Genomic DNA, 11,291 nt, shown 5'->3' with positions numbered 1-11,291 from the left:
GTCCTTACAAAAGTCATGGCTCTTAGACAAAATAAAATGGATGAAGAAAAATATCCGTTCAGCATGACACCATATTTTCAAAATTCATTGTAGATTGATCGTTCTAGCAAGGCCTCTCTCACCGGGTTATACTTTCCCTGTATCTTAAGTTTCTTATTATTTTTACATATCCAAAATATTAAAACAGTGATCAAAACGAGTTAAGAAATTCCAGATTGATGGGCATGCCATGCAGTGTAACAATGATGGTTATTACGGCTTATCACTACAGCATTTTCATCATAATAACATGGGGCCAATAAACAGATTAATGTTAAATCCTGTCAAAACTCAAAGACAGTTTATATTATATGTAAAGCAATCCGCAATTTAATATATAGAAAGTAAACCACTTCACAACCTGTCTGCGGTTGTCAACTGAATAGATAAATCAACAAGGTTGGATGCACGAATGGGTAGAGTCTACAGATTGGCCACAACGCGAATAACCAAAAAAGATCCAAGTGGGGAAAGACAAGCATACCTATCAGGAGTTCCTTCCAAAACCATCAATTTCTGATGGGAAAAAAGACAATTCATCCACTATTGGATTACCCACTTATGCTTGATCATCGACAAAATTAACTGCTAGATCCCAATAATGAGCTACCCCAGCATCAGAGAACACTTTGCGTGCAGCAGCTTCGGTCCTGCATTGATGAACAAGAAACCTATTGAAGCTCGGTTTAGCGACACTGCCCTGCCACACTAACAGACATTTGTTGACTGGTTTGTCCTCATTTTCATCCTCGTCGTCTTCATCTGCCACAGCAGTGGCCCAGTTTATCCGCTTAAGCATCAGTTTGCCATACCTCTTGATTGGCTTACAGCCACCTTCGACAATCACCACACACATACTGTCAGCGATCACTGCACAACCCGTCAAACGGTTCTCCTGGGCATTAACATCGACCTTAAAGCGCGTCTGTGGATGTGAGAGGTCATTGATCTTGTAAACGGACACGACAGTCTCCAGCGTGTTTGGGTCCTCGAAGAGCTTCCTCTCTTTCTTTTCTCGGCGCTCAGCTGGAGTGAGCTTACGTGCAATGTTCCTGTCAACATGGGCTTGTTCACGCTCAGCTGCTGCACTCCGGATTTCCATTTCAAGCCTAGTGGGATCTTGGGTGGCTTCGGAGCCAAGGACTTTCATGAGATTGCTCATCTTGATCTTGGCCTTCGGGGGTTCGATCAGGCCCTGTCTTATCATCTCTTGCCTATCTTTTTCTTTTGCCAGACGTCGTTGAGTCCGTAATTTCTTCTGCTCTTTCTTGGTTAGTTTCAAGGGTTGTGGTGGTGGTGGGGCAGGCTCAGCTGGGGGTTCGATAGGACGTGGATGCTCTATGTAGATTGTGATCTTTTCCATTTTCAATTTATCTTCGGTAATGCTTCCCTTGGTGATGTCACCATAGGTACCAGAAGGCAAAAGCGACACATCCCTGATTTATTCAACGTACATTATTAGTTATTACATGTGCATCTATTAAAAAAAAATATGATAAGGTCACTGAATATCAAATTGGTAAAAACTCTTCATCTAAGAGGGGCATGAAAGTCACAAACTCAAGGGGTTCCCTCAATGAGTTTCTTCACATACATGTAGTGACCCAAATCCACTTCATTAGAGTATGTGGACGAATCCACGGTCAAGTGTTCCCATCACCGAGGATGATGGCACTTGCCTAGTATAATATGTCAAAGTAAATTAACTTACCACCACTCGACATCAGGGATCGGGTCCTTGGGTTTTTCTTTGATGATAATCCTCTCTGATACCTCTATCAAATTTGGGTTGATATCAGGCTCAGTTTTTGCCTTTGCAAGCTGGGCTTGCTTCGTCTTCAACTCTTTCGCTTGTGCTTCTCCAAATTGACTCTGAAAAGAAAGGTAAATTATCAAGACAGAAAACCAGGAAGTCATTAGTCTCATTGTCACATACACTACCTTGAATTTAATTATCTCTGCCTGTTTGGACCATTTGCCTTCCTCTACAAACTGGAAAGTCATCCTCTTGGGCCTCAATATCTTTGTCTTGTCAATACCCATTCTTGGGTCAAAATGGGGATTTGAATCTGGATCGACATCCAATTCAGGCTTAAGAATTTGGAATGCTTCTTTTTTCTGTTTGTTGATGTTAACCTGGAAATTTTACAAATAACATGACACTAGCAACTTCAGTAACAAAGAAGATATTAATGAGAAGAGCAGCCAACTGATTGGAACAAAGAACAAACCTTTAGGGTGCTGAGGTTTGTCAGCTTGGGCATATTGATCACATTCCCATGTTCATCAATTTCTCTACCGAGTGCATCTAAACGGAGAACAGGAGCTTTGGCTGGCTTCTGCTGTACAGTCACATCTGTGGGCATCAGCTGCCCGGGAAACATATTTATGAGAGGAGCAAATTCAGGGTCATGGTGAAATCCCATCTTGGCAGCAAGTTCTTGTGCTCGTTTTACAGCATCGTAGTTGGGTAAATTTGTAAGGCTGGCAAGAGCAGTCATGCCACTGGGCGATGGATTAATATTGGCCACAGTGACAGCAGGTAAAGTTGATGCGCTTGCTAACGGCTGAGGAGGAGCAACCACAGTGGTAGTTGTCCGGGGTATAGACCCATGCTGTGTTCCCATGCTCATTGAGGTGGAATTTGGCCCCTCATTAAATCCCACATGTGAAGTATCATCCGAGCTTGAGGTAGCAACCTTGCTCAACTACAAAACCAAGAAATACCATGTGATAAACCGTTCTCTAGTCACTCATGGAAAATATATGTTTATGGTTATACATAACTAAACAACTTACCAATGGAATCTTCTTCAGCTTTTCTGATAATTCCTTCTGCATTTGTAAAGCTTTTTTAGCTTTTGTTAAAGCATCAAGAGACAGACTTCCTTTCTTGGCGGTGGATGAAGTTGTTGGCCCATCTGTACTGGATTTTCCATGAACCTCATGAGATCTGATAACACTAACTCCCTTATTTTCATTGGTGGTAGAAATGGAAGATACCTTGGTAGGAGGGGGGTGATGACTAGGTGCCGAAGAAGTCTCAGACACAGCACTTGATTTCATGTTGTGTGGTTCCAAAGAAGCACCCTGTAGAGTGAACAGTTGCATGCTAGAATTAGAAACTGAAGATCCATTTTGTCTACATATTCTAACATATCACAAAAGAAGATTTTGTAGGCTTAGAAAGAGAAGAAACAGCATGATTTCCTTAATATAGTTGCTAGCTATATCAAAATGAAGAAGAGATAACTATAGAAAAAAACAACTTTTTACATAATTATCTGCTCTTTGCTTATCATACATTACACAAATCCTTACTATTTAACAACTTTGATGTATCAATGGAAGGAAAAAAAAAACTTTATTTTGACTAAATGCATATTTTTAAGATTTGTCAAAGTGGCTGATGACCAGGGCCAAACCATCTGAATGTGGCTAATATATATTTTTTCTCTTCCATCATCTTGATAGTCCATATGCACATATGAGTATGCACGCCTATGCATGAACTTGGCACCATCATGGGTGCTGCAGCAGGCATGAACATCTCCATGGCCACAGGAGCATATTTTACAATTAAGTAGAGCAAGCAACTTAAGATATTTGATCAAATACAGTCTTGGTTGAATCCCAGAGATAGTGCTGACAAAAAATTGCTTATAGGAACAAGGTTGTAAAAAGCTTTGACTAGCTTCAATAACTGTTAATGTGCCTTCAAGTTTTGATTTGAATAAATAAAAAATTAAATAACCAAAACTATTTTTCAAAACCTGTCTAGCGTGCAATGATATTTATTAGTTTTATGAATGAAATCAACTGCTCAAACTCTTTGGTGGTGCACTACAATCTCTATTGGAGTCTAAAATGCCAACTGACGGAAAGCTTTGATGAGCCTTGAGGGTTAGCGGTTACAAAAGATGCAAAGTAGTTCTCATTCATATAATCCCTTGCCAAACATAAAAAAGTGTCGCAGATGCTATTGTTCATTTTTAATCATATCAACCATACAGAAGCTTGAGAAGAGAACTGGGCATTACTCACCATTTAATACAACACTCCTATTTCGGGTCCAAATACTAATCATTCATTGTCAACCAATAGAAACTACACTGTGGGCACTAGAAGCTGTCTCAACCCAGGGTAAAGATTGCATTAAAGAATAAAAAATACCAGAGAAGATCCAAGTCCATTTGCACAAAACTAATGTTTGAGATCAGGAACAAATCTCAGTAAACTCTTCATGTAGTTTACTACTTAAAATGTCATAACTTCTGTTTCTAACCAGTATTGATATAATAGATCGCTCGTTAATCAATGACCATCAGTGATGCCTGATATGTATATGTTGTTCCAAGGAAATGGCTAACTGCTAAGTGGTACAGACTACATCTATGAATCCCTCCAATCTTGTATAAGACTAAATTTGAAGAGTTTGTCTTTAGATGGGAGTCTTGGTGCCCCAGTTAGTTTTTTCTTTTTTTTTCCGGTTACCTAGGTTGGTCATCTCAACTTCTTGTTGTACTTATTTCCTTCTTTTAGAAATAAAATTATACTTATAAAAAAAAAAATACATGAACAATGAAGGGAACATCAGATACTGGGTGTTTTTTAAAAATTGTGACGTTGCCTAAAATCAGATTATATGGTGAAGTCAGAAATAATTACAGAATACCAAATTGACATAAAAGGTAGCCCTCTCATTTATCATACTTTAAGTACTTTTCTTTTTCTAATTACTGGTAAAACACCTATCAAAAAAAAATTATTAGTAAAACTATCAGAATTCTCACTATAATTTGGCTCTAAATTCAGAAGAAACCCAAACCAGAAGCATAGGTAATCCCAGCAATATACAGAATTCTCTGAGAATCTTGTGTCCAAAATCTTGATTACAAATTTCTGATCCAAAGTGTAGCATAATGAAAGAAAAAAAAAATCTCTAACTATATCTACAACAATGAACATTTTTTTATCTGAAGTGCATGATACCTAGAAAGACCATTTTCAAGAATTTTACAAGACAAAATTCAGACTTAATGCATTATTTTTATAGACAAGCATGTTGGTGCTTAGTGTGTTGTCATGGGGTTTTTAATCCAAGTGCTTGTTATCAAATGCTGAGACTTCTCCAGATATAATGAATTTTTAACTGGAAAAACCTTGTGCAAAAGCTACATCAACAGGTAACCCCTGTAGTATAGTTCTATCTTTTTCTAGATTCAATCACCTCCACCCCCAACACCCTACCCCCCAAAATAAATAAAATAAATAATTTAAAACCTTGCACTTATAGACAAAGATTGCTGCTTCTCTTTGAAGGGATATAGAGGATTCATAAATGCAGATCCTTTTGTGTTTATAAAGTTTGACACCACGTTTTAGAAGTCGAGTGACCATTTTATCTAAATAATTGTTTTATTCTCAATTTCCGCCCCCAACGTTCAAATCTTTTCGTGGGGTACATGAATCAAGTTTTTTAACCGAAGGTGGCGACAAAATTGCCTATAGCATGAGTCAGGATTCAGTTTCGTGCTTAAACTAAAGTTTATGTTGGCATTTGATTTGCTTTTCTCACTTCTACTCTTCAGAAATATGACTTTCTAATACATCATTTTCTTGGTGCAAGCAGCTTTAGTTCTTCAATTCGTAATCATGGTTTCAAAACACAAGGATAACGATAACCCAACACAGTATGACTAGTCCTACAACAGGAATTCAATTTATTTCAATTATTTATTTCTAATTTATGGTTAAATTCATTTGCAGAAAAATCTGAATATATTAAACAAAAGGCAGTAAAAAACAGTGATCAATAAAATTCCACATTATTAGCCACACTCCAAGAATTCAATTAAATTTTGATTATTAAAAGGAAAGTGTTTATCAACTCACATTAACAATGGAGCTGCTCACAATTGAAGTGTATGTGCTTTGATCTTTATTATCGACTCGCTCATTTACCACTTGTTTTGTTTCTGATTTTACATCAAAAACATGTTTCTCTTCCAAATCTTCCTTCGCTCGATCATCAAATCTTCGCCTTTCTCTCCTATCCTCTCTACTACTTCCTCCATTAACATCTCTCATATGTTCTTCCTTTACTTCGTCACCGAATTCTCGTCCGTCACTCATCTCTTCTTTAATATTCCCATTCAAAACCCTAGAAGCAGAATCCTCTACAGCCTTATCTCCAAACCTCCGTTTCTCTCTCTTCTCCTCCTTCGAAACCCTAATTCGTTTATCACTCTTATCCGATCGATCCTCGCTCTCACCACGTTCTTTCCTCTTGTTGTGTGAAGAAGATCGCCTCTCAACAGATTCTTCTCGTGAAACCCTTTCATCCTTGCTTTCTTCTCTCCCATTCTTCGGCTCTTGAGATCGCTCGCGCTTCGATTCATCAACATCGTACGAGTAATCCTTCGCTCGATGTCGATCTCCATCTCTGTGTTTCTCTTCCTTAGAAGAGCGTTTCTCCTCTCGATTCTTGTGACTGTGATGCCTTTCTTCTGATTCTCTCGATCGATCGTCTCTACTACTTCGATGCTTCTGATCTCGATCTCGATCGCGATGTTCTCTGTGATGATCTTTGCTTGATTCCCTGTCTCTCTCTCTACCGTCTCTGTTTTTTCTGCTCGATTTCTCCTTCTCGTGAACCCTATCCATCTCTTTCTCTCCCTCTCTCTCTAGGGTTTCAGTGATCTTTGGGACCTCTGACCTCTCATCTTCGATGAGGACTCTGTACAAAATAGGTTTCTAATCTCAAACAACGTTTGATGCTCAATTTCAGATAGACGGCTAAGATGAGATGAAAAACATTGTTTTCTTTTCTTGGTTTTAAAACTCGTTTTCTCGTCTGGTCCTCGCTACCGAGTTGTCTCGGACGAGTCATCTCATCACGATCGGCATCGGGACAATGATTTTAAACCATTTAAAAATTCTAAAATGATTCTATAAATGAGAGAAAGAGAGAGATTACTTGATTAGAAGGAGAAAGAAGAAGCAAACCCTCAACAATTTCGTCTTGATTTAGAGGAGGAAGATGGTGTTTTTTACTAAACTCTTTTGTTCTTTGATTCACTTAGCTAAGAACTGAGAAGAAGATAAAAAATCATTTGTGGGAATGAAATGATATGGTTTGGAGATGAAAACAGAGGAGATCTTGTTTATCTCGGACGAGATTTTTGATATATCGTCTGATATGTATTGTTTGTCTTGCAAGATGTTATCAAACCCTAATATTTTGTGTGTCCGTCTCATTGTTGGGAGATATCGAGACAACTTGAGAGAAATGTCTCGGACGAATTTTAAAATCATGTTTCTTATCGATTGAATTAAATATCTTAATGATGTTTGTTGAAAATCCTTAGGTCCCATAATCTCATCTTTATTATTTGTTGGAAGGACAGTTAAGATTTTATTTTCCTCTTTTTGTGTTTCTACGGGTGTCTTTGTGATACTAATTAGGGTATATCCAGCTATGCACTCAATTTTACTTAAGTTGGAGATTTGGAGTGAAATTTTGAATAATTTTTTTATTTGATGTGGAGCATTCTAATGACAAATTAAAAATCTCTAATGATAAAGCTCAAATTTTTATTTAAATAAATTTTTTTTTAATAAATAAGAACTGTTATTGGCACCTCAACTTTTATTTATTGTACCCAATTTCTTAATTTTTTTGTCGCACCCCAATTAAAAATTAAAACACACCATTCAAACATATGATGGTTTGGTTCTAATTATTATATCAACATTACAACATGTTCAAACCATCTTAATAGTTGTTTACAATTATGATTATGCTCATATAAATATTAAATTTAAAATAAAATAAAAAAATAGAAATTTAGCAACAAAAAAAAGAGTGAGCTTCAATCGACACCACAACTATTATTTATTCCAAGTCATTTACTTATTTTATTTATGAGATTTTTCCCAAAACCTGCGCAACTTATGTCCACATTCAAGTTTGATACATTGATCATTTTAATTCTCAAAACATGATTTTTCAGTGAATTCGTCGTTTTTCACGAATTTGTAGATTATAAAAGTGATGAATTCACTGCAATTGGGAATAAAAATGAACAGTGTACTATTGAGATTCAGCGTTTTATTTATTTTTAATTGTGTGTAATAAGTAAAGGTTGGGGTGCCAACAGTAACTCTCTTAAAAATTCCTTCTTATTTAAAAATTTTCTTTCTTTCAACTTTTTCCACTAAAATTTATTCAAATATAACTATGGAGAATTTAGGTAAACATTTGAGTCTCTTGTGCATGATACATTTTGAGTAAAGGAGTGGAGCTCCTTTTTTATTTTTTATTATTTTTTTTAAATTTATTAGTAAGTTTGTTTTTATTGAGTTCAATAACTTTATATTGATTGGATTTAAACTTAGGTCTTCCATATCGTCATGCAAAGACTTTATCAACTAAGCTAGCCAATACCTACTTTGATTGGTGAGTCTTTTATCACTTTTTTACATGAATTTGAATTTGAAAATAGCCTTGAGTTAGAACTGGAGATGTCTTTATATTTGATTGTAGATGATCAAGTTTTATAGTATTCAAATATCTCTCAATTTTTTGTTGAGTTGCAATTTTCTGATTCCCCTTCTATCATACTCCCCTTCTACACTCTTGATGCGGCATGTGTCAAAACAGTAGATTTTCTTTCTTTGAGATGCACAACTACACATCTCTGTAAACATGTGTGGTTATGCATTTCGAGAAAATCTACAATTTTGTCACATACTACATTGGGAGTAGTGGAGGGGGAGTATGTTAGAGTGGTGGAGTCAGACAATCATTATTATTATTATTATTATTTTTTCATTTATTATGAATCATGTATATATATATACGGGTTAGCAGTTTCATAATAGGCTGATTTTTTGTGAGGATGATTTGTCTGACGAGGAGAACATCCTCACAAAAAAGAGGCCATTATGAAACTTCTAACCCTATCAAGAGTGGCTTACAAAAATTAGACGGTCCACAATTCTTCAACTTGTAAATTAGGGTTAGAAGTTTCGGAATGAGCCGATTTTTTGTGAGGATGATTTCTTCATTATAGAGATCCACCCTCACAAAAAATCAGCTCATTCCTAAACTTCTAACCTATGTTTTGAAAAATGTTTGGCTCTCTTTAAGGCCTCTGAATGCTCCCCATATAGATAATAAAGAGAGTTTCAATTGGCATACCAACTTTTACTTATAATGTACTATTCCTATTGAAATTGAACATCTATATGTAGTTAGGCTATGTTTGATTGCATTGAAAGTGATTTTCAAGAAATTTGAAATCAATGAAAAAATGAGAGTGGAAAATGGGTAGGGTTCGAATTTCAAAACCGATTGGTTGATTTCATTTGATAAATCATGGGGAAAAATATATATGAGGAAAAAGAAGATTAAGATGAGAGAGAGGAGGAGGATGAGAGGGGTGGCCTCGGTAATGGAAATGATAGATATGATTGTTATTACAGTGGTGGTGGGAAAAAAGAAGAAGAGATAAGGTTATGACTTTGATTTGGGGATAGAAAATAGGGTGAATTTCATTTTTTCCACGTTCATTTTCCTACATGTAATGATGGAAAAATGAAATCCACAATTTCATAAATATTTTGAAGATAGTGAAAAAATCATTTTCTATCCCCGAAAATCAAACACCCAATTTCCAACAAGATCATAATTGGTGATTTTTTTTAGAAAGGAGATTTTTTAAAAATCTCAAATCAAATTCTCGAAAAAAGATTTTCTATAAAAGAAAATGTAATTCACTAGTGTATTTGATTGTGCATTTTCTCGAGAAAGTATTATTCTTAGATACCACGATATATTTCTTAGACAAATGATTCTAAGAGAATTAGAAAAATCCATGAATGGGTAATTCTAAAACTAAAATTAAAACTAATTCTTGTTTTGACGATGGTTTTAAATTTCTTTCGAGACTAAGATGACTCATCCGATACATTTCGGTATCGTCTACCAACAAGATGGATAGACAAGTCAATGTATCGGACGAGATTTAAAACCCACGTTTATTTTTCTCATTGTTGAATGAGACATCTCAAATGTGTCGAAAATTTCGTTTGAGACGACTCAGTCTTGTTCATTGACGAGACGCCAAAAGGAGTTTTAAAACCGTGCTTTTGACATTTTCCTGTTGTAATCATGAATTTAAATCTTGTTCGAGATTGACATTACTCGGACGACCCATCTTGATCTCCTTGTTAGATGATAAGAAAACAGTGACTCAAATATCACACTATCTTGTGAGACAAGCATGACATCATGCAAATCTCGAACGAGATAAGCAATATAACTAATATTTCCCAATTAATGCGGAAAAAACAAAAATGGAGAAATCTCGCACACGGTAAACCTATAACATAAATATTTTTCTTACTAATTAGTAAAAGATTTTTACCTTTACTTGCTCAAATGGATTACCACATTAGCAATCCAACACCACAACTCTTAAGTTTCATTGAAAAACTCATATCCAAAATATTTAAAAAAAAAAAAAAACAATTTATTTTGAGCCTGATCCAAGGTTTTGAAAATGAACGGCTGTTGAACTTCCACATAAATCCCAAACTTAAAATTGAAAATTCAAAAAATAGCCTTTTCGGGAAATTGTTTTTCCCATATTCATAGAATTTGTCCCATTTTTTAAACTGTCCATGTAAACCAATTGTGATTATTCTCATAAAAATAAATATAGTGTTTTTTAAGAACTTAAATAAATAAATGTGTGTGTTCTACACAAAATGTGATTTTGTGATCTAGCAGCATTTCTCCATCCAATTTACAACTGAATAAAAAAAATATAAATATTTATTTTAATAAATATAGAAATGATAGTAAATATTGCAACCATGAACCTTATATTTTTAGAATTTTTTAAGGGCAAAATCCTATGTCTCATTGATAATCGAGATGACTCGATCGATATGAGATGACTCAAACGAGTCATCTCGATCTCGTTAATGAACGAGATGAGACGTACAACTATGGTTTTAAATCTCAATTAGACGTCTTGTCTCGTCCATGCTAGATACTGAGTAGTCTCGGACGAGTTTTTCTAATATGTTTGAGATGTCTCGTTCTAAAAAATGAAAAATGAACTTGGAGTTTAATATCCCGTCTGAAAAATTGACTTGTCTGGCCTTCTTGTCCATGCCTGATACCGAGATGATTCAGGCGATACATCTCAGTCTCGGACAAGTTTTGAAACCATGATAGT

At 35.6% G+C, this 11,291-nt stretch overlaps 1 protein-coding gene across 1 annotated transcript; it reads right to left on the bottom strand.

The window, feature by feature from the left end:
- Positions 1-307: 307 nt before the first annotated feature.
- Positions 308-6,789, bottom strand: LOC147411122 (Pre-mRNA-splicing factor 3). The gene is made up of 6 exons (XM_086444732.1): positions 5,935-6,789; positions 2,839-3,129; positions 2,271-2,747; positions 1,981-2,175; positions 1,751-1,911; positions 308-1,475 (listed from the first exon to the last, which is right to left on the bottom strand). Exons 1-6 carry the CDS (start codon positions 6,703-6,705, stop codon positions 599-601), a joined length of 2,772 nt encoding a protein of 923 aa, XP_086300858.1. The 5' UTR covers positions 6,706-6,789; the 3' UTR covers positions 308-598.
- Between the last annotated feature and the right edge of the window lie 4,502 nt (positions 6,790-11,291).

This window comes from Akebia trifoliata, chromosome 1, assembly GCF_017979445.1.
Source record: "Akebia trifoliata isolate Shusen 1 chromosome 1, ASM1797944v1, whole genome shotgun sequence".
In the NCBI taxonomy this organism is placed as follows: domain Eukaryota; kingdom Viridiplantae; phylum Streptophyta; class Magnoliopsida; order Ranunculales; family Lardizabalaceae; genus Akebia; species Akebia trifoliata.
The sequence above is the reverse complement of the archived record's forward strand: the minus strand, read 5'-3'. Positions and strand labels throughout refer to the sequence as shown.

Bases quoted from the DNA above. Each gene is read 5' to 3' on its own strand.
- LOC147411122 (XM_086444732.1), bottom strand. From the start codon at position 6,705: ATGGATAGGGTTCACGAGAAGGAGAAATCGAGCAGAAAAAACAGAGAC. The intron at 3,130-5,934 runs GTGAGTTGATAA...TTCACTCTACAG, and splicing joins TGAGCAGCTCCATTGTTAAT to GGTGCTTCTTTGGAACCACA. The intron at 2,748-2,838 runs GTAAGTTGTTTA...TTGGTTTTGTAG, and splicing joins AGCTGAAGAAGATTCCATTG to TTGAGCAAGGTTGCTACCTC.